The 24,639-nt window shown below is 36.7% G+C and overlaps 1 protein-coding gene across 4 annotated transcripts in view; it reads right to left on the minus strand.

Moving 5' to 3' along the window:
- Nucleotides 1-24,639, minus strand: part of bbs9 (Bardet-Biedl syndrome 9) — a 251,413-nt gene that overhangs the window by 83,461 nt on the left and 143,313 nt on the right. For all 4 annotated transcript variants that reach the window (XM_041244853.1, XM_041244855.1, XM_041244854.1 and 1 more), the window contains one exon: nt 11,127-11,349. In XM_041244853.1, coding sequence (XP_041100787.1) covers nt 11,127-11,349 — 223 coding nt within the window. The remainder of the gene's footprint in view (nt 1-11,126; nt 11,350-24,639) is intronic.

Raw genomic sequence — 24,639 nt, forward strand, 5'->3', positions numbered from 1 at the left:
AACAAAACACTGTGGGAAGGACTGCAAGCAATCAGACCCAACACAGAGCTAAGCCCAGCAACTGCGTAGCGCATCAGAGTGGTAACCTTGTTCGTTGTACAGAGTACTGGCGGGAACGGGAGAAGGTCACGGACCTGCAGTTACTGCAATTTATAGGGATGCCCACCTATAGCACTTTTGGCTAACCAGCAATCAAAACTGAGGAAAGCCTACTGTGAGAGCCCTAACACAATAATTTTGCAAGCAGAACTAATGAGGCAACAAGACACTATGAGTGAAGCTGCAAGGATTCAGCAGCGGCTCTGCCTATTGTTATATGAAATAACATCTAAAAATCCATTAAACAAATTATTCAAACATAATTACAGAGATAATATATACCACAAAAGAAAGTAATGGTAAAATAATGATAAAGCACTTCTTTTTTTCTCATTTTGTCCACATGAAGACTGTTGTGCTTAGTATCTGTATCACTTTGTGTCCTAAATCGAAACCTATTATTAATGAAAAAAATACACTATCAGTCTAATTTAGGACAATAAAACCAACTTAAAAAGGCATATGAGCCAATTACAGCCTTCTCTGCCAGCAGGCCTTTCTTAGTTACTCTTTATGATCGATTTCAATTTTCAGACATTTTTTCTTAGTTTAACCAAAAAGTGAAATTCTTCCAAGTACAGTTAATATTTAGAACTTAAACAAGACTGCAAATAATTATGGAACCAAAACAGCAATATATTATTTTCAACCACTGTCCGTACTGCAAGACATCTTCTGTAAACAAACTGCTGTAAAGAAAATGCATATTTCAGTTCAAATCTTATCACATCATAATTGATATAGCCTAACTAAAGGGCACATCACAGACAGCCAATGTATTTATCTCAATTCATCAGAACGAAACAATGTAATTTAATAAAAAATATATTTTTTAGGTGCATTCACAGGAAAGAAAGATGTATTTATTCGGGCCAGGGAGAATCAAATTAAAAATTATGCATTTAGGGTAATCCTATCAATTTGCTGGCTCCTCCATTTGTACAAGTAATGTAAAATACTCCCTCTGGATTGGTACAGAGCAGTTTTACAAGAAACATTTAGTTTAAATGTTTGCCCTTTATAAATTAGTATATTTGCAATTAAACAGCACTCTTGCATGCTTACTATAATTGAGATAGCCAGAATTTTGCTCATTCAATTGATTATTATGGGCACTGTTTAGAAGTTTTCCTAGATGGATGTTAGTTTTTTTTTCTATGAAAGCTTGTGAGTATTATGAAAGAAAAAAACACTCACAATTGATAGTTTTACGCTTCTATTTCAGGGGACCTAACCACTTATGGCACAGAAGAGCAGTCTTTCCCTAATAGTCTAGCTGCAACTATACCATGGGACCAATAGCTCAGGAAGTGATTAGGTACCAGGAAGCAGCAGCCCAAACTGTTTTGGAAAAATAATTAGAACAGTAATGTGCCTCTTAAGTGTGTGGCATAAAGTTCAAGTGATTCATGAACTAACCTGCAATTATGAAACCTGTTGGCACTGCAGTCAGTTTTACACTAAGTGTTGAAAAATGACAAGTTAATCATAAAAGTTTAAAGCCCATGGAGCGAAGAGGGCAAGATGTCCTCTAGCAATTAATGTAATTGCTATTCCTAGAGTGTGGCTATAATACAGGTTATAGTGTGTGATGAAAATAAAGGTCCTTATGAAGCTGTCTGAGCCATTTTTAATAGGAAATTCCACTTTCAAATAACTTTTTTTGCATTTGCTTTATATTCATGCTGCTTTTATATCTGGTCCGTCTTCAATACAAAAGGAACTTGGTTAGCATTGAAGCTTGTACTCTTTGTCTTTATCTGGTTATCCTTGAATTTCTCTTGAAAATAAAGTCTCAATAAAAATAATCTTTACATGACAAGCATGAAAGACATATATTTTTTAGATCAACTTCCAAATCAACTTTAGGATTTTTTTAAAGTAGAAATGGCATATGTTTACTCAAGTAGAAACCGAAAAGTATAGCTACTGGCTATAATGAATATTAAAGAGTAAGGAGCAGGCTTCCGAAAAAATATAGCGCTACACGTCCCCACATGTTGATACATTTACTTAAATAATGCATCTGTAATTTTTCTTTTTATTGTTAAAATCCTGACAACTTTTTACACTTATAACTTTCAAGTCTGTTTCAAAGCTCTTTTCATTATGTCCACTCTAGTGCGCTGATAGTGTAAGGATTATTGTCCACATTGTCAAACAGGTAACACAGCAATAACAATCTGTGATGTGGTGCGGAAGAGAAAAGCCAGAGCACTTCTTGTTATGTTTTGATTTACAGCAGGGGTTCTCAACCGGGGGTCTGTGCCTCCTAGGTTTCAAGGGGTCCTCCAAAAATAAACCAGAGAATGTGCTATTTTCCCGGCATGCTTATGATACACTGAAACCTACTAGCTTAAGCATATCGTAAGCATGCACAGAAATAAACACGTTCTCAGTTAGGTGTAATAGAGCTATTTCAGTGGGAGCATGGCAGATTACAAAGCAGAGGAAAAATGATTGGAAACACACACAATAAATACCAGATATGGACACAGTTTATATACGACCATCAGCATCAAAACAACAAAACCCACAGAATGATGATAGAGAACTTCCTTCAACAAGTTAAACTGTAAGCGCTGAGGTTGTGTTGTGAGTAAAAAACGTAAAACCATTATTAACCCTGCAAAATTAAGGAAATGTGAAGACGGCTACTTGAACTCAGTGTTTATTTGTACTAGAAGTGGAGATATACTTCAACCACGGTGTGTAATTTGTGTACAAGTACTGTCCAATAAATGTTGAAACCCTCCAAATTACAGAGACATTTAATTACCAAGCATGAAAGCAACATTCATTTTTTGAGCGAAAGGCTAAGGAACTGCTTGGTATTAAAGCCGTAATAAAATCCACAACTAAAAAAAGCTTTTAGTGTCATCTTACATAGTGGCACAGAAAATTTCTAAAGCAAAAAAATCGCATATGATTGCTGAAGAGTTGATAATGCTGTGTGTCATTGAAATTGTAAAGGAAATGTTTGGATAGCAGAAGGCCAGGGAACTGGCAAAAATGTCAAATGACAATGGATCGCTTTTATATCAGAAGACATAGTTTCGCAGTGCATTGACTGGCTGCATGACAATGATTTTGCTATACAACTCGAATCCACAGACATTTCTAAAATGTCTCATTTACTCGCCTGTGTTCGGTATGTGTGGAATAAGGGAATAAAGGAAGACTTTGTTTTGCAAGGAGTTCACGACAACAAAGTCAGACGATATTTTCAAACTGTTAGATAATTTTACGACTTCAGCAGAAATCAGCTGGACTAATTGCATTGGGGTCTGCACTGATGGAGCTGCAGCAATGACCGGAAATCATTCTGGTGTTGTGCAAAAAATAAAAGCCATTGCACCTCGCGTTATTTGGACATGTTGCTTTTTACACTGAGAGGTGCTTGCTGCGAAAGATATTGAACCAGGTTTTCACAGTCTTCTCAATACACCGGTAACACTCATTTGTAAGGAAGTGGGCGCAGAGCACCATTCCTTGCTCATGGATACAGAAGTGAGATGGCTACCTCGACGCAGAACGCTTACACATATATTTAATTGGAAGGGAGAGTTATGTACTTTCTTAGCTAATAAGAAACCCGAACTTGCAGAAGTGCTGAAAGATGACGTGTGGCTGGCAAAACGTGGTTACCTCGCAGACATATTCAGTGAAATGAATAAGCTGAATAAAACCATGCAAGGTGGGAGCACTTATTTTTTTTGCCCAGCATGAAAGAATTGACGCATTCAGTACAACTTACTGTGGAACCGAATTTTCAGCTATGACATTGATGAAAAAAAGGTATCAAGCCAGGATGAACATTGACCATGACATGCACGTGTGCTTGATGTAGATACCGACATGTCTTGAGTGTTTCTTGAGAATTGTTTCTCAGCTCCAGCAACAAGTTTCACATTGAATAAGTAAAACTAAAATAGATATATATATATATATATATATATATATATATATATATATATATATATATGGAAATAAGACTCCCATTGCATAGCAGGTTGATACATTCTTGGTTTTAGTAGTATAAGTTTAATAAGACAAACCTGAACTTGTTCACACTGGGCCTAATCAAGCTTGTTGTAAAACCTGGAATGTGTAAAACTGCTATACAATAGCAATAGGAGTCTTATTTCAATCTCTGTATATGTATGTATACATAATCAAACCCCAGTGCACTCGAGTGGCCATTTTTAAAAGAGTTTTGAAAGAGACTTTAAAGTTCTAAGTGTGTCAGGATGATAAATGAAATGAGAAATTGCAGGTAAGTTATTTATACAATTGGTTATATATTTTCGTAACCCCGCTACTTAGTCTTTAAATTCTCATTAACAATGGCATTTCTGATCTGATTGTAATGATGTAAGTGTGCTGAGGAGTTGAAGGGCCACGTAACTGGAGCTACCTATTTCCCACGAGTCAGTGCCTTCCTGGTGGCTTCATCGCAAGGCTTCACTCTACACCACACTTATTTTGTGTGTGTGGGGGGGGGGGGGGGGGGTGTTGTTTTTTGCACCAAATCTAAAATAACAACTTAAAAAAACATTAAATTAACTTGGACATTCGTGGTTGCCAGGATTACAATCCACAAATCTATTTCAATGCACCATAGACACCAAGCACTAATCCAGTTTTATTGTTTCTTTTTTATAGTAGCAATGTACAATGAAGACTATGACAACCTAGAAATTAAACAGTTCTAAAATATATCCTCTTTTGCTGAAATATATATATATATATATATATATATATATATATATATAGATATATATATATATATAATAGACAGGTCTACTCGCTATCCGTTGAGACTGTTCATGTTCTACAAATAACTCCAGTTGCAGTCAACTACCACATGGTAGAGCCTTGTTATTTTTACCTTTAATTTTTATCACTTTGCATACTTTTAATTTAGTATAGTAACCCATATGAAAATAATTAACAAAAGGTGCGGTTTCTGGCTCTGCTGCAAACTGGTACTGTTTTGGGGGGAAATGACGGCACACCGAGACATCTAAATTGGAAAATGGGGACGTCTGGTCACCCTAGGCACACCGAGACATCTAAATTTGAAAATGGGGACGTCTGGTCACCCTAGTTATGTGGCCTACATATTTACAGCATGTCAGATTCTATGGGAGGCCAGGGTTAAAATTCTGACATTTCTCCAGTACAAAGCAGCCCCTACCAATGTAAATTTCAATGCAGATTACAATGAAATGGGAAAAAAACATTTTACTGATAAATAATTACGTAAGGGATAAAAAAACACTGCTTATTTTATGAATGAACAAAACAAAAAAGTAAGGGAGACTTACTGTTTGTTTCCCTTGCTCTGAGGTCCGCTTGACACAGATTTAGGGGTTGGAAAGGGAGAGAAGTCTATCCTAATAATTTTATAAGTGGTGTTTTTGAGCATGTTATTTCCAGTACTAGCATTAAATAATTGCGCATTTATCACAGTTTTTGTTATTTGCTACTTTTTAACTGCCTCCACTCCTACATTCTTGGTTCCACTTAAAACAAATAAACATATAAAATGCATACAAATCGAGAATACTGTCATATTTGACAATGTACATTCACAAGACTAGTACTGTAGTTACTGTAGTAACAGTCATCACTAAAATGGATGGTCTCTGTCTTATAATTGTTCCACTATAGCATACTGTAATAACTTATATTGATGAACAGTTTTCTCAGCGCTGCCCATTAAAGCAGTGCTGACTGGGATGGTTCAGGTAAGTTAGCTTGTGTTGACGCACTTTTTCTTTTTAAATTTGAGTGCTGACTATCTGCTAACATGGGCATTCCTGTCAGCTTTAAAACTCTGTAGTCTTCTTTGATCTCTTTATGTTGGCACTGATTAAACATTCTTTGAAATACTCAGTACAGCACAGCTGTTTATTGTTACAAAAAGACAGTCTGTCATTAAAACAGAAATGTGATTTAATACACAAAACCATCCCTCTAATGGGAATCATGCTTCAACTTTGAAGTTCTGGCAATTTTAATGATGGCTCGTCTTCATTGCTTGGTTGTTGTGTACCTTAAGGCCAATAATATCTGACCTTGAGACAATGTCAGAATCACTTTGAATCATCAAAAGCTGAATTTCTGAAGTTTTTTTTTTGTTTTGTTTTGTTTTTTAAATGACCACTCAGTGAGAACTGAGGTAGTAAATTTAATTTCTCTACACAAAATCACAGGGGATAGAAATTATTAGTGGTCAATTCTAATCTTTCAAGCTTAGCTGGAGCCACTTCAATATAACTTGTTTTTGTTTGATTACATCAAATGTCACCGTGCTGTTAAAATAAAAGTGTAACTAAGCCTGTAGTAATATCTGTAGGTATATCCTATGACATATTAAAATGACACTGAAATGTTACACACAATAACATTCCCTAGGAGCTCAGAAGAAAACTCAAAATCAAATAAATCAAAGAATGGAAAAAACTTGTTTATAAAATGCATTTGCATTTACGACAGTGGGAAAAAAAAGACATGCATGGGTGATTTAGGTCATACATGTATTCTCTATCCATCTAATGTTAAACTATGTGGTTATGTAACAGTGACAGCTTTGTTAAGCATTTCTTGAGCGAAAAGAAAGCTTTACAAAGCCAATAAACCAACAGAGGATTCCTATTGGCCGGTAGTGATATCATACTGGTAAACAAATGCAAAATACATGCTTAAATCATAAAAGAGATAAGATTAGCTCTAATAAGCATACCTCTAAACAGACGGCCAAGGTCACCTTACACAGCAGGGTAAGCGCCATCCATACTGTTACTCCAAATATCATGATGTCATTGGCTATCTACAGACCCCAGCTGTTACAGACAGATATAACAAATATCAAGGGAGTAGGAATGATCTTTAAAAGACCAGTCATCTGAAACATGTGTGTCATTTTATTATCATCCTTTGTTTCCACAACTAAATACCTTTGCTTTGTTTGAAAGCAAAGGTATGTAGATATTAACTGCAAGGAATGTGCCTAGGTACTAACCACAGGAGTTGAGTTATCTTTAGAAAATAAATGTGCAGGAGACATCACGGTAAAACCAAACAGTGTTCTTAAAAAAAAAAAATCACCAATCATGGAAACCGCCATCATTGCACTATAATGATACAAAATATAAACTGTACCAATTCTGTCATATTCCCCCCAAGAGCTGACCTTGTTCAAATTGGAAAAGTGACTTGGGTCTTTCTTCAGCGTTGTATTGTCTACAATATAATCCTATTCTTTATGGAAATAAAACAGGGGGCCTGGAGTTGATTCTGAAACACAAAGCTTTAAGAAAAAAAGTTCAAGAAATAATTGAGAAGGGTAGCATTTTTAAGAGAAGGGTAATGTTATGTAGCATTGCTAATAACAGCACAGCTACATTATCACTAAAGTATTTTCTTCTGGTATAAACATGATTTCCTGCCTAATTAAGATAAGTCAGAGCCTACTGCTATTTGCCTGTTTGATTGAGACTTTTACCATTGCCAACACAGGACAGCTTTAAATCAAAAAGTAAATTATTTAATAAAACTCAAATTGTATTTTTAGATGGAACTGTAATTGTACTGTAGCAGATGTTGCTTCACCTACAGGCCATGTCTGGTATACAGAACCCATTTTAATTCAACAGTGGTACCAGAGTCCAAACTGTTAAACAAACATGACCCCATAAGACAGGACTAATCAGATCCATTAATTATCTAAGCTAGGAAAAAGAGGCTGTAGCCAGTTGGAGCATCAAGACACAGACTTCCACTATGTTGGGCAATGGCGACAGGCAGATAACTGTTCCACACCAAGAGAGGAAGCCGGATACAGGCAAAAGTAGTGGGAGTGGAGCGACCAGTAAGAACAGGAGGGCGCCTCAACCCTTATGCACAGATCAGTTGGCCTCCAAATATTTTCTTTAAGTGATGGGTCCTCAATTGAGGAAAAGAAAATGTAACTACACATACCAGTATTAGAAAATACAGTCCATAACTGTTCTTTTGTATCATATTTCAACGCAGACTTTGTGAAACACCTCTGCCGCCATGTTGTTGGAAAGATAAACACGTTGTATTTACAACTACTTGAAAAAGCAAGATATTTTGCTATTTAATAAATTAATGTTTACCTTGAAACTGACAGTACTTTGGTTATATATAATTTGCTATATACCTTGGCACTGGTCCAAAGCCAAGTAGAAAGACTACACAAATCTTGTCTTTAAGAGATCTCAGCAAGGTGAAGAGAAGGCAGGCTTGTTCCCATGTGATTGCTTACTTTTCATTCTGAATTCTATATTGGCACAGTTGTTTTTACATTTATGAATGCTAAACAGCCAAATATGTATAGCCTACATATCTAATCATCTCAAAATAGCTGCGTGTTAACATGGGCATGTTACTATTTTTCTCTATATTAAAAAATAAATAAATAAATACAAGCCCTTTTTAGTTTTATTGCACAGCATCCTCCAAAAGGCTTGAGTGTATTATTTATGCACCGCAACACCACTTTAAAATGAGTCAGAAGGCACCAATAATTTCTCTTTAAGCAAATGAAAAAAAGGTGTGAAAACAAACCAGACTGCCAAATGGATGCCACTTAATTCAAACACTTCTTATTAAATTCACATGGACTTCCTTTTAGAGTTGAAACAGTGAATTGTGGTGGTTTACTACTGAAATGTACTGGGTACCAATCCAACTAACACTTAAGGACAACTGTCAGCTTTAATATGAAAGACAAAATGACAGTTATGTCTAAGATTTGAAATGGTAGCAGCAATAAAGGAGATTCCAAAGTAGAAAATCCTTGTTGCTGGTAAACTCTGGAAGAAGCACACTAAAGTCAACTGGCTCCCTTACAAGGCCATTCTTTTGTTGGGACCTAATGACCCATTTCTACAATTGCCTTCAGGGTTAACGTGTGGAACCAAGGCCATTAAAGCTGGAGACACATATTAACAAGAGGTGTATGCAGTCCATTGACACTGCACCAGCTGTAAAAATGCTTTGAATGCTAGGCCTTTCTTTTACAGGGTGTAAATTGATTGTTTTTTATGGGAAAAGCACCCGTTTATTGGAGTAACTCAAAGCTTGTATAAAACACACTATTTTAATGTATATGTCTGGTTAAACAGAACAACCAAGAGAAAGTGTCCCAGTGTAAACTGTGCTTAACACTTTTAAACAAGTGTTCCAGTAACATGCATCCCTAGCCATGGCTGTATATGTAAAATTGGAACACTTAGTTAATATGATCAATTTGATCCCCATCTCCCCAGATCCTGATTTTCTTAAAGAGTAACATTACCAAGTTTGATAACAATTGAACAATTTTCAAGTTTAGTACACAAATGTATCTGCAAATGCATTAATCAACATGTTAGTAATAATAAGTAATCTTTATCTAAAGTTTACTGCAGCTTTTTAAAACACAAGTCCATGGAATCTCTTATCCACATTTCTGACATCATTAAATAGAAGTAAAATTAGCTTCTGCATTACAATATTATTTTAAAGAATCAATACTGGCCCATACAATATCAATTCTCAGGTGGAAGGGAAATAAAATCATCAGTGTTATTTGTTAATCATTCTTACAGCTCCAGTGGATTCAGCTGGAATCTATCAGAGCCAATATTTGCCCACAGTGATATGATATCACGTGGAGTCTGATCTTGTCCGATCACAGATGCACAGTGCTGCAGTAAGGTAAAGTAAGGTCCCTCTGGTGCCCTCTGATGTCTGGTTGTGGTGTACTCGGGGCACTTACCAATTGGAGGTGCCACTTATGGATGAGAAGTAAAACTTTTGTAAAACAGTAAATGACAACTCTTTTTACTTAAATCTAATACTTCACTGACAAGTGTCAAAATAAAATAAGGTTCACAACAAAATGTGGAAGTCCTACATGGCACACCAAAGACGACACTTGCTGAAACATTTCTCTGACTTAGTTTTTAGTATACCAGTCTTCGTTAGGGTTAAAGAGGATCTTGGATTTATTTCCACAACCCTGGCTTTTATGCCATTCCCAATCATCAGTCCTCCAGATATGAGGATAATCCTGACAGCAGAACAATGGAATGCTCTGTCGAGGAACCTCCCAGGGTCTGTGAACTTACAAACAACACAGTGTACAGCACCGACAAGTTACTGGACTAAGCAGCAGTAGTCAGCTCCGGCAATTCAATCTACACAGTCAGCAATCTTTAAAATGTTCCAGCTAAAAACAAAACAAGTACTAATGACCATTGTCTAATGACCAGCACAGACCTTAACTATTACCTTCTTTCTTGAGTTGATTCCAACATCATAAACTAAACACCAAATGCCTGTCTTTAGGAATTGGAAACAAAAGCGCTAAGGCATAGGTCCTTCAGTACAACAAACAGCAGCTGTATCAGACAGGGAGATGGTTTATGCCTTCGATTATTACATAGCTGAGAACCACAGCATCCTGTGCGAAGTCCCACAGTTTCTCAAATAATCGTCTTGTTGGCAACAATACCCAACCTTTGAGAGTAGAGGAATTTATAAAAAAAAAAAAAAAAAGGGTGGGGGGGGGGGGGGGGGGTTGTCATAGGGGTTGAGGAATTACACTTGTCTTACGACTTGGAACAGGATTTTGACATTTGTTACATTTAAAATGGTGTAACCCTTGTGTATCAGCAAATCAGTGGGTTTTCCTTGACTGTTTATGGTTTCCTGTTTCTCAGACTGAACAAGCAGGTTCCCCAGAAGAAGTTCAGACTATAATACAGCACCTAGCTTCCAATATACCCCAGTACTGCCCTGGAGAGACAAACCTCCTGGAAAGGGTATACCAGTCCATTAGGGACTGAGCCATCATAACACCAGGCTCCAGAACAGACATCAAATTCTCACTGCCACAGTGACAAGGTATCATGTAAAGTTTCAAAAATGTGTTTCTCTAAATGACTGGTACCAAAAAAGCCTAGGTAAGGTACGCTACCTCCCCACATTATACAGTTTACTCTTACCTGGCAATACAATAGGTGTCTGTGCGTTCCCTTCAGCGGAGAGTGTTAGCCGTCCTCCTTTGCCGATCCTGTCGCAGAGCAATGTGATGTGCTTCTTCAGCTTGCTGGTGTCTCTGGGCATGGTCAAGTGGCTGGTTAAGTTCAGGGCCTGGTCCTTTGGACTCTTGGACAAGCAAGTCCTCAGGAGGTGGGTGACAGCTGCATCCACGCTCTCTTCCCAGCCCTGTTACAATGAGAATTAAAATTTTCTTGTAAAATCAACTTAACAAATTTTTGCTGTAATTAAAAAAAAATTAAGCCAAGGAGACAAAAGTTTCAGCTAGTGCCTTCATCAGTGTGATGATGCATCAGTTTAATCTTACTCTGATCAGATTACATGTACTTGCATGTAATCATGATTTTTCTGTATGATGAACAAAAACTGTTTAGAAAAACACTTTCTTTTGGCATATTACATTAACTGAATATCAAATGTAAGTTTAATTTGTGTTTCAATGGCCCTGCTGATCAGACTGCACTAATAGAATGTGGCAGTGTGCTCCGCCCCTGTGTGTATTTTGTGTTATATGCTGCATGTGGTGTGTTAATGTTGGTGTACAGGTTTGTGTAGCATGAGTGATTTAAAATATATAGTTGCATTTAGGCATTGGGATTGCACTTCACTTCATGTCCATTTAAAGTATTTAATAGTATGTGAGCACAGGGATTGCACAAATTAGTTCACGTGCTGGGATTCAAGTGAATAATTAATTAGTAATTGAATCCCGGAAAACAACAGTGTGTGTGTATATATATATATATATATATATATATATATATATATATATATATATATATATATATATATATTATATATATATATATATATATATAAGATAGATAGATAGATAGATAGATAGATAGATAGATAGATAGATAGATAGATAGATAGATAGTGAAAGATCCTCGCTCTCTCACGATTCGTTTTCCCTTTAAAACAAGACCCAGGAAACAGAAATTGATTTTTATGGCGCTTGCGCGCACTTTTAGTAAACACAAATCAAAAAACAAACAAACAAACACCTAGCTCCTTCTTGGAGCACTAACTAACACCAGCCGTAATCTAACTCAAGCAGGACGGCTAAGCCGTTTACCTGTCACACACAAAAAAAAACACACACACAAGGTCTTCACACTCTACCTTGTACTACAATTGCGCACACCTACAATCGGGCTCCTCACACACCAGCAGCCCCGAACAGACTGGCTGGTCTCTATAAATACCCTGCACCTGGCTCTAATTTACAATTAACACCAGGTGCAGGGGATAACTAATAATTAAACAAAAACCCGATGTGCATTTTCACATGTTTTCTGCAGGGAAGGATTTTAACCCCCTCCCTGCCATCTTACTATATATATATATATATATATTATATATATATATATATATATATATATATATATATATAGATGCACATTTTACTCACTCGGGGTTGAGTGTTCGTGACTGGAGAACGGGTATGGAGCAGAGAGTAAAAAAAAGTAAGAGAAAAGAAATAATAAATAATTGCTACAACATGTTGGAAGCACCAGCATTGTATTTATTTGTCTGTTCGTCCACTGTTTGTTGAGTGTTAGTCTGTTTTGTCTGTCTGTTTCGGCCAATGCATCGTTTTCTTTTACAAAGTGTTTTTGTCTGTTTAAACTTTTTATTTTGCAATAAATGCACTGAGCGCTGCAAAACCTCCTAATCAGAATTGATATTTAATCTGAACCATTGTCACTGTAGAAACTTAAAAATAAAAAAAAATGGTAAGCGTGTAAATCATTTACAACAGCCTCTAATCTTAATTAAAATAGCTATTACTGAAAAATAAAGCAAATAGCCAGAGCATTTTTAGCACGGTACTGATTACGATCTGTACTCCACACAAACCATTAATCTTAACAGGGTCCTGTCCCAACTGATTCGGATTAACGATAGCACTATGTAACACAATTTGTGTTCCTGGGTAGTAAGTATTATTTCCTAATTGCTTATGCCTCAAAAGTATAGAAAATGGCTATTATTCCCCACAAACTTTGCTTTTGTGACCAAGACAGTGATATTTTGAAATGTACCTATTTCCAATGAGAAAACGGGCGAATGTGTCTTTTCGTTCGTTCAGTCAGAAAAAAACAACATATGAATCCAAATTAACATGTATTTATACTAAAGTAATACAAAAAAGACTACAAAAAAATTAGAAGTGAACAGTTTTCGAGATTTACGATTATTCTGTAAATCACTTTCACGAATCAGCCCCCAAATCTAGCCTCCCATTATGTTCTCGTTATACTGTCCTTGGTAGCGGCGTTCAAAGTCCAGTATATATTGGTGGAAGCGCTCGCCTTGCTCCTCCGAGTACGCTCCCATGTTCTCCTTCAGTTTATCAAGATGAGCATCAAGGATATGGACTTTGAGGGACATCCTACAGCCCATTGTGCCGTAGTTCTTCACCAGAGTCTCAACAAGCTCCACATAGTTTTCGGCCTTGTGATTGCCCAGGAAGCCCCGAACCACTGCGACAAAGCTGTTCCAAACCGCTTTCTCCTTACTAGTGAGCTTCTTGGGGAATTAATTGCACTCCAGGATCTTCTTTATCTGTGGTCCGACGAAGACACTGGCTTTGACCTTTGCCTCAGACAGCTTAGGGAAGAAGTCTTGAAGGTACTTGAAGGCTGCCGACTCCTTATCTAGAGCTCTGACAAATTGTTTCATAAGGCCCAATTTGATGTGCAGTGGTGGCATCAGCACCTTCCGGGAGTCCACTAGTGGCTCCCACTTGACGTTGTTCCTCCCCACAGACAACTCAGTCCGCTGTGGCCAGTCCCGCCTGTGGTAGTGCGCCTTGGTGTCCTTGCTGTCCCAAAGGCAAAGATAGCAGGGAAACTTGGTAAAACCGCCTTGGAGACCCATCAGGAATGCCACCATTGCAACCTCCTGATGCCATCTCAGAAAAATGCAGATATGTATCCACTTAGGCAGCTGGAACTAAACTGAACTGGTGGGCTTAAGGCCCCTGTATTTATAGTACTATTTATATTACTGGAAAGTTCTAGAAAGTTCTAGAAGTTACTCCAAGTTTACTCAGCACTGAATCTATCCGGAATGTTCTGGAAAATAGGTAAATTTCAAAATATCACTGTACTGGTCACAAAAGCCAAGTTTGTGGGGAATAATAGCAATTTTCTATACTTTTGAGGTATAAACAATTAGGAAATAACACTTACTACCCAGGAACCAAAAAAAAATTAAAAATTTGTTACACGGTGTAGTCTACATGTTAAACGTTTTAAATGTATGCGTCTAATTTCTGTTATGGCCAAATTCCGCCAGGGGATTACCTGGTTCCAGATACTTTTCCTCTTGCTTATCCGTGAACTGGTCAAGCTTTATGGACACATTGAGGGAAAAAAAAACGCTATCTTTGATCATTAAGGCCTAGCCTCGATTAGTTCTAAACTCCTCTTCCATCCCCGCCGATTTGGAAGGTATTTTTTTCTTGGTCAGGGCTGATAAACATTGGCAGGCAGTGAGGGGGGAACCCAGTGCTGAACTTGTTTACTTCATTCCAGGAATTTTAAAGATAAAGTTAACTGGGATTTATTGTTCCTCAGTCACAATGAACGTCATTGGAGACATTGTTACAGTCTTAAGGAAATGTTTTTTTGGTTGCTGCCCCTATACGTTTACCTAATCATTAAAAGATTATTCATGGCTTTTAAAACTGCACTTCACAGAACATCTATTTTTACTCCAACCCTGACCTTTGGGGCCTATCCTTGTAACCCCCCCCCCCCCAAAAGTCATTAGTCTGCAGGGCAGTACATTCATGTTCTGCTCTTCATTATAACAAGGACCCCCTGTGCAGAACTTCTTTCCAGAATGGCTTGCTGACAGGTGCTTTGGCCACAGGCCAATCTGCTGGCCCTGTTGCCATGTAGATGTAGAGTCCAGGAGGAGACAATGGCAGGCAATCAAGCAGTTAATAATGATTACAGGGCAGAGACTGCAATTCCTAGAATGTACAGTGTTTCCTTACTCAATTAAATGGTAACACTAATAACCAACCACCTTACATAAAAAAAAAAAAAAAAAAAAAAAAAACAGTGGATTACAGTCTAAACTCAATTTTGATAGACACCTTAGACCCAGGGTCGACCCATATTTAGGTCTGCAACCCCGCTCACATTTGCGTTTTTTAAGGCGCCTTTGCGTGTTCACATATGTGACTGAAAAGCAGGCCTAAAATGTGGCAAACTGCTTGGTTTTTTTTGTTGTTGTTTTTTTTATTTGTTGTTTCTTTTTTTCAATGCGTGTCAGTAAGATACACTTCTATGGTATATATTAAAAAAAAAAAAAAACATTATTAACTATTTTTACTTACTGTTATGGTGTGTAACAGGGTGATGGTCCGAGCTTTACCCCCCACCCACAATCACATTATTCTCTTAAGAACAAGGAGGTATAACGCACGAAACAGCAACTTGCTAGTCTTGACAGGTATAAATATTTATTTTCGTAAAGGATACTTCACTTAGATTTCAAATGACTATCAGGTAGTACAGAATCATGGGGTTTCCATGAAAGTTTTTTTTTTTTTTTTTTTTAACTGGAGACGTTTACACGAGAAAAACGTCTTGTGTTAAATGCTTTTTTTGGATTTCCATTCACTCAGTTTATTTTACTCAAGTAAACTAGGCTTTTCACCCGACGTAATGCAAATGAATGGGAAAGGTGGGGGTCAATATGTAAATTAGCTATGCGTAAAGTACTCTTGGGCCCGGCTGGTTAATAATGTGTTTTAATGCTCTTGCCCAAATTGCTTTTCAAATGTCATTAGTAGTGAATACTGTTTCAACTAATGTATCTTACGACTCATTAATTAAAAATAAACTTTGAGGTATAAAATGAAACTGACCAACAAGTATTGTAGATCAGCATGGCTGAGTGGAGACCAGTGGAGACAGTATATATATATATATATATATATATATATATATATATATATATATATATCCCTTTCATTCAGACAATGCAACATATAAGGGATAGGTGATGCTGCGTATACTACCCTGGCTTAGAAACCCCACCTGTCCAGTTGGCTGAAAGCTGCTGAGGAAGCACTCAACATCACGCTATTACAGGTAGTGGGCACTTGAAAGGGAGGTGGCGGATACTGATGAAACGGACTGAAGTGCAGCATTAGTTCGTTCCCAAAATTAGCACTGTCTGCTGTGAGACAGACGGGGAAGGTTACCAGTGTTGTCAAGTCTCACGAGAAAAAAAAAAAAGCAAAACTGCATTTCAAAACAAGCCCAAAACAAGTGAACCCATGTTAGAGTATGGGTGTTTATGCAAGTTCCACCCAGCGACTCTTAAAAAGAAGCCCAATTCTGTTTATTATAAGAGGACTTGGCAACTGAGGAGTCTTGTGCTGTCAGAGATTCTCTCCTTTCTCTTAAATTGTGCTGGATTTACTGTTGTGTCAAATATTAATGATGCAAACTAACAAAACACAGTCAATATGTTCATTTGCAATTTTTTTTGGTCAGTTCTGAGAGAGCATCAACAGCTTGTTGGATGTTGTTGCACTGTTTTTGGCGCTCTAGCTGGCTCATGCGATCCAGTTCAGCAACTATATTTACTAACGTGGAGGGCAGAGACGCGTTGTCTTTGGACATAGATGGGATTAAAAAAAAAAGGGGGGACGGGAATTAATTCATTTTTTTAAGCAGCAAGGGTATTCTCAAACAGCTGCATTAATACCATAACATGGGCATGTCGCAGTCCATGGTAAGAGGTTTTATACAGAACTGTAAATCCACAAGAGATATACAACATGACAGTCCAGACACAGCAAAACACAATAATAAAAAAAATTACCACTAAGGTGAACTACACCACTGCTAACCATAAAATCCCCCATCAGCCACTACTTTCTGCCATCTTGGAATCCACAGTAGCAAATGACCTGCTCCCTTGCAATATTTTTAGTCAAGAATAAACACGCTCATTAACGTTTACACATGAAATGCAGGTTTCCATGCGAAACTAGGTGTGGATTTCCTGTGTGTTTCGTCATTTACACGAGTAAATGAGATTTACCCTATCCCTCTCTTTGGCCGTTTTTTTTTACGTGTGTGTAAAAGCAAGCAGCAAAAAATAAATGATCACCATTTTAATGTAAAGACGTACACTTATATAGCTATGTATATCACTGCATGCAAAACAAACAATGGTTGCTGAATATGCTAATTTGCCAGCACCATTATTGATCATTATTGAGATCCACAATCCAACAATTTTTATATTTATCGCTTAGTTACCAAATAACAGGAACAAAATGTAAGTGACAAATTAAGCATAATTATGAATGCACTGCAGCTCGTATATTATGTGACAGAAACAACCTGACTGTTAACCCACTAGATTTTTTTATTTTTTTTATTTAATATTTTTATAATTAAAATATTAAATTATGTAGAAATAATTACCATTCAATATTGATCCACCGCAGTCTTGATAGCACAGATTCAGCTTTCTATGTACCTTTCGCACGCATGGGAGTATCTACTACGTAACCACTTTGGTCATGTGATAGGTAAAGCCGGCCCTAAAGCTGATTTGCATTCATACATATGTAAAGGCCGGCCCTGGTCCCGGACTGCAGGTCCTGGGTTACATCGAAAAAGCGGCCTAAATCTGGCCAGCCCTGGGCTGCCTTTTCTTTTTTGGAGCGTTCACATATGAGAAAACGCGTGAACAGGGTCTAGTGTCTTCATCCTCATTCTAGATACACTAGTTGCAGCACAGTTTTCTTCCCTTTTCATTCCCGGGAACATCCACAATAAATATGTAAGTACTCAATAAGTGTAATATTTAACATGAGTTTAGCAAGGACTTTGTGGAAGCTAATTTTATATATAAATATTCAGGCTTTGGAGTGGGCATTTTAACAAGAAAGAAAAATCCACAACTAATGATAGGCCCTCATACTTCACTCTCTTCAATTACCCACTACTGATCTTTTTTTTTTTTTTTTTACCCCAAAGAGGCACTGAGATCTCTCATGTCTAATCTATCAAACACTGCCACAGGCCATATAATCACTACATAAACTATACAAAAAGATGAAAAATAGGTTGCAGGTCTAGTTAATGTGAACTGCAGGGCTACTTGTGTAAAACACCTTTTAAAAGCTAAACACCAAATCTAATTACTGCTTCAGCATGCTAAATCTGCCTAGTCTTCCCCTCTGAACATTGGATTAAAGTTAGCAATCAGCAGCAAGAGGTATTCCTCTAACAGCATTGCTTATTTGTATGTAGTGCGTGTTTAACCATTGGTTGCTTGCCCAGCTCTCAGCACAAGTATAAGCGAATGCCAGCTAGAAAAAAAAAAAAGTCTAAATATAGATTAACTTTCTTTTAATATTAGTTTTACTAGTAATGCCTGTGGTATACTTTGGTTATACCTGGACTTTCCTTTCACCAGCACCACAGTAGTTTACTCTGGAGGGTAATGGACTCATAAATGCTACCAACTATCAGATGAGACATGAAATTGTGGTCTCATCTGCCCTGCAGATGTTCAAGTTAATTACTAAAAAGTGTTGGGGCAACAGTGTCCCTAGACAAATTCCCTTTAAAAAAAATGCTTTTATAAATGTTTAAGATTGAAAAATTGTACAGAGCTCCTTCAGACCCAGGCCTAGCAGACTTGAACAGCAGTGTTTGATCAGCCAGCAGTCATAATTGTAGCTTGGTCCAAAGCTCTCATTTTGGTTACTGCATGAAAAAGTTTAACAGCTACTGGTTATAAGTAGAGCCCCATGTTTTTCGCAAATACGAAATAACATGAAATGAAACAAAATGTAACATAAAACTAAATGCAAATATAAAAAGAAATAAAACAAAAAAAATAATTATAAAGCAAACACAGAATGGCATTTTTAAATTGGGAGGTTTATACAAAAAATACTTTAAATAAATACTTGCAATAGTAGTTGTAAAGGCTCAGTCATTATCATAGACACGGTCTGAAGTGAAACAGAAGCTCCGATTAGCATTTCTGCAGATGTATGATTTGAAGAGAGTGATTTTGTAATTAAAATTGTGACGAGACGTTTGTTTCTAAAATGCCTAAACCGTGCATAACAATTAAACAACACTGAAAATAATTTGAGCATGAGGGGCTGTATACAGCTGATGTTAACAATAATGATGTGCAGATTTTGCAACTGTTGGCTGAAATCAGAGTCGAAAAACACCGTCATTAGCTGTTTTCCCCTTTTAGGGAAAATACAGCTTATTTGATTGTACAGTATTTTCTATTAGTATGCTAATTTTGTTTTATTTCAAGTGGTGCCAACTTTGCACTAGAGCAAATGCTGTTTTGGTTTTGAATGGATTTGAATGAATCAATCTGCTTTGCTTAGTGTTTAAATACTGAGAAACCCCAAGCTTGTTGTGTACTGCTTCAGTGCAGTGGGATTGTAATCCAAATCCTTTTTTCAGTCATATATCATACCATTATCAGAAATAACATTAATGCTAGTTTTCTATTAAAAGGCAAGAACACCATCAGGTGCCTTTTAAAGCAAATTGAGCTCACCTGGATTCAAGGACACAAGATAATTATTCAAATAATTCATATTCCACACAGGAAATGTAATTATTTAGCTTGGGAGATTAGAGTGGCAAGAACTTCTAAAAGTATATGAATGAAGATAAACAGCTTTATAGTTTGCTGAGTTTGAGAAAGGCACATTGTTCGCCAGGCGGGCAACGCTCTGAACAATACAAACAGGAGATTGTTTTGTTTGCCGGGGCTGAGGTGAAAGCTGTCTCCTGAAAGTCTGTGCAGAGAGAATGGGCAGACAGGATAGGAAGTTCACTGAATCTTACTGCCACGTCTTTGGCACTGCCCTCTGATTTTTCCCCACCGCAAAAGTTTACACACTGGATTAGCACTATCAAAAGCTCTCTTATATTAACTTGATAAAAATGAAGTTCATTGTAGAAGCATATTTCTTTTTAGTGTCAACACCCTGACAGCTTTTTACATTTATAACTTTAAAGTCTGTTTCAAAGTTATTTTCAAAATGGCCGCTCTAGTGCACTGGGGTTTGAGTACCTGTCCTCTAAATCACTGCAGGAATTAATTTTTTTTAAAAAAAGCATAACTTGCTGTGGCTTTTCTTTTCCATACCACATCTTGAATCGTTATTGCTTTGTTACCTTTTTTGACAATGTGGCCTAGAGCAGCCATTTTGAAAAGAGCTTTGAAAAAGCCTTTAAAAGGTATGTGTAAAAGGTTGTCAGGGTGTTAACAATCAAAAGGAAAATTACAGGTACATTATTTATTACAGTTGTAGCAACACGTGCAGACTTGTAACACTATTTTTCGTACTTACTCTTAGAGTCAGGAATAAACAGTTGCAAATTGAGTGCAGGCAGAGTAGACGCTACGTACAAAGAATGTAATGGGCTTCCGAGCCACGTTGTAGCTGCTGGATCACTGGTATCCTTTAAGAACCGTCCATACAAACACTGATGAGTCAAATGGGATTCAGAATACACACACTGCATTTCCCTTTAAAAGCTATTACAAGGATGTGCATGCAACAAATAATGAAAAAACATGAACTCAGAATAGATAACAAAGACTTTAACTAGTCCATAGACATGTTAAGTAATTCATCTGCAAGATGCTTTAAAAGCACTAAGACTTGTAAAGAACAATAATGATATATATGTACTTGCTCTAAAGCTTTTAAAAAGGGACCGGTATGTAGTATCAGAAACACATGATGTACAAGATGCAATTTGTATACAATTTCCAGAGGTAAATGTCCATTTGGTCAGGTAATATGGCAGGTCTATCTGTCGAGTACCTGCAAACATAGGCATTTTGTAACACACTCCTTTCCTTCAGTGGTTTCCATGATAGTTATACATTAAAATATGGATAAGACAGGAAATAACCTGAAGTGAAGTATGATTACTTAGTGACAGCTTGAAAATCTAAGGTATTTTTTTTTCTCTAGAAAAGAGACTGCTGTGTCCAACTGATGTTGTAGCTGACTGTTGTAGCTGTATTAAAATTTGAGGGGTCTGAAACCACTGGACTCGTGATTCAAATTACAGCTTTTTTCAAACAGGATATCTGATTTTTTTCTGAACACCTAAAAACATTTGTGTTTCAAGAGTGTGTCTGTGGAGGGGGGGGGGGGGGGTAATTCCTGTGATACTTGACTGTTTGGAAAATTACAGTGCTTCAAACAGTACCTCTTGCAACAGTATCCCTTTTCATGATGGTAAAGTCTGAAAACATACAGCGAATAGCATATGATTAAAGCAGGGGTGAGCTAGAGGCCATTACTGCTAAAATAAACAAAATAGAAGCTGCAAATGTGCTTGTAGTAACATGGCACTTGGGAGCCGTAGTTCGGAGGCTGTACAATAAAGGGTATTGTATGTAAATGTATATGCGGTTCAGTTGAGTTTACAAATACATACTTTGGGTCCAGTTCAAATAACTTTAGGCTAGGTTTTAGGAAATGCTAATTCATTTTATAAAAAGAGTGCATGTCCATTGACAATGTGTTAATCAAATCAAAATTCATACACATGTATTCCTCCTGCTGCTTGAATTTATATTTCCTTTATTTAGTTTTTTTTTTTAAATTTAAGAAACCAGTAGAAATCCAGTTGAGAAACATTTGCCACCTTCAATGTATGTTACAGCTAGTATTAATTTATTTCCTAAATGTTAAACTTAACCAAGGAGACTACAGCTAGTAATCCATTACATGTATAATCAGTTTAAGATAACTGTTAAAATAAATGTAATACAGTCAATGACACAACATAAGTCAAACAAAGTGTTTAAACTCTGTCTTAGATTTTTTTAAATGAAACATTTAAAAAAAGTAAAACATTTTCCACCCAAAAAATTCTGTTTATTTATATGAAGAAGAGGCTTGTTATAGCCTTCAATTCAAGACCTCACTTACTTGCTGGGACTGGAACAATGAAGATCAATGAACTATATTATACTGCACTAAAGCACTTTAAAAAAAAAAAAAAGTGCTGCAGAAGTGAATAAAAATAAGTAAAATCCTTAACTTTATTACCGATGGCAGACTGCAGACAAAATATTCTTGAAAAGAAAAAAAAAGAGAGTACACACATATACAATGAACGTGCCTTACATTTTTTTTCAAAATGCAACACTAGTCTTTAAGTCACTTGACCCTTGCACTTCTTTCAGGTCATTAAGTGAATGTCCTTCAGTGTTAATAACAGGTTGCCAAAAGGGTGGCCAACAAAAGGATGCCATTAAAATGTTCAGCGCTTCCTTTTTCACATTCCTCCTAAATCAATATGGAACCAAACTGCTGTAGGACTGTTTGAGGGGTAAACACAGTTCAGAGGACTTTCTATCAGCGCACCTTAACTCAAGTGCTTGTGGTGGAAGCTGAACACTGTTTACACTGGCGCTAATTGATTTTGCTGTTTATGCTGACAAAAGCCAACTTGTCTGTAGCTTCCCAAAATTCAGTTTTAGTTCTTAAAAGTCAAAGGTGTTTAGGAAGAATTTTCAGGATCATCCAGAATAGCTGAGGTTAGTACTATAGAGTTAATACAGAGATGATGGTAATTAGTTGCCTCTGCATGCTAAGGCAAAGAATAAAGTAAAACTCTATTCTAGATTCAACTGAAGTAATCATACGGATAGTTATTAGTTACAGTCGTAGTAGTGGTCTTAAAGAGGGACTCTTGAGATAAGTGATTTGTCAAATAAAAAATATGTATTTTGTTACAATTGACTTTTCTCAATATTTCATTTAAAAGGTATGCCTAAATGTAAAATTCTTTACTTTTTTTCGCCTTTTAGTGGTTCCTACGTTATTCAATTTAGAATTGTTCTTTGTATCAGAATCAGCTTATTTATCAGCTCCAGTAAATGTTTGCACAATTACATGTTCCAAAGCAACAATGCAATGCCAGTTCTCTCAGTTCTGTTATCAAATAGAACAATACCAACATAATGTCCAGGCTGCGCATTGTACAAAGTACAAGGTAGACAGTACTCTCAGGTATTATATAGAGTTCACTGTGGTGATTGTGATAGGACAGTATACAGGATGTGTAACCCAGTTTAAGCAGCTCCGTCTTGCATGTTATACAGAGTGTATATTCAATGATATTCTAAAGATTACAGTGTAGTTTTTCAATAAATGCTGATGTTTAATAGAATATATCTGATCTAAGTTTGTTTTGTGGTAACAGTCAGAACAAATACAGCTATATTGCTCCCATAATGTTTCCCTTTCCCATTGCAAAAAACAAAAAAGAACTAGACCAGTGCTATAATGAACATGATAAATAAGGTAAATAAAAATTTGGGACCACACAGAAACTATTCTTCAGCTCATTGTAAACTTTTTTGTCTAATGTATTTTGCATGTCTAATAATATATCTAATAAATTATTTCTCCCTTTAAAAAGACTTTGGGACAGTCCACATAGAAGGCTGTAGTCTAATTGTTTCATTTTCTCTAACCAGGGTGCCATCGTTTTCAGTGGGGGTTGTTAGTAATGATTAAATCCAGACTGTACAATAACCAGCTGGGAGAAAGTTCTTTAAGAGGAATGACAAAAAAACACTTAGGAGCTTTCCAAGGGATTAGGACTAGGTATTTATTTATATAACCAAATGGATTAGTGGTTAGGTCAGGCACCTTTGAAACAGGAGGTCAAGGATTTAATCCACAGCCATGTGTGTTCTGGGGTAGAGCACGCAAGGTAAATCCTACTGTGATGGAAGCCACAGTTCACCACACAATCCCTTGTATCACTGTCGAAACAAGGTGCCTTCTGCAGTGCCTTCTCCCATTGAGAAATGCTTCTGCTGAGTCACCATTTACTTGAGCCACAGAGGAGTAGACATGACAAATATATGGGCAATGGAAAATGACCCCTTTTCACTTAAAGGTGATATATCAAAGAATTTCACAAATAAAAACAACATCAATAGCAACCTCAAATGTAGCATTTGTATGGTGATGAAGTTATGTCTCCAGTGGTTAATTATAATTAAAATACATAAACTCTTGTCTACTGTTTTCAGCACTCCCTGCATTTTTATAAAATTAACAAATGATTTGGAAAGTTTTACACACACACACACACAGAGGTAATGTTGAGCCCCTTCTGCTTTGTATACTACATACTGTATATTGACAAAGTTCTGGTATAAACTACACATTTTCTACATAATTCAACACATTACTGTGCTAATAAAAGTCACTAGTCTCAACCTAGTAGCTGTTGAGGGTTTAGAGGTACTTACTTACACACTTATTGCCTGCAATATGAGTCTTAAAATGGTGGAATTGTGAGGAGTCATCCTTACTGAAACACCCAAAAGTACAATTAATTTAGACTAGAAGTCCTTTTGAAGGTCTTCAGCATCCGG

Source organism: Polyodon spathula, chromosome 3 (assembly GCF_017654505.1).
Source record: "Polyodon spathula isolate WHYD16114869_AA chromosome 3, ASM1765450v1, whole genome shotgun sequence".
Taxonomy (NCBI): domain Eukaryota; kingdom Metazoa; phylum Chordata; class Actinopteri; order Acipenseriformes; family Polyodontidae; genus Polyodon; species Polyodon spathula.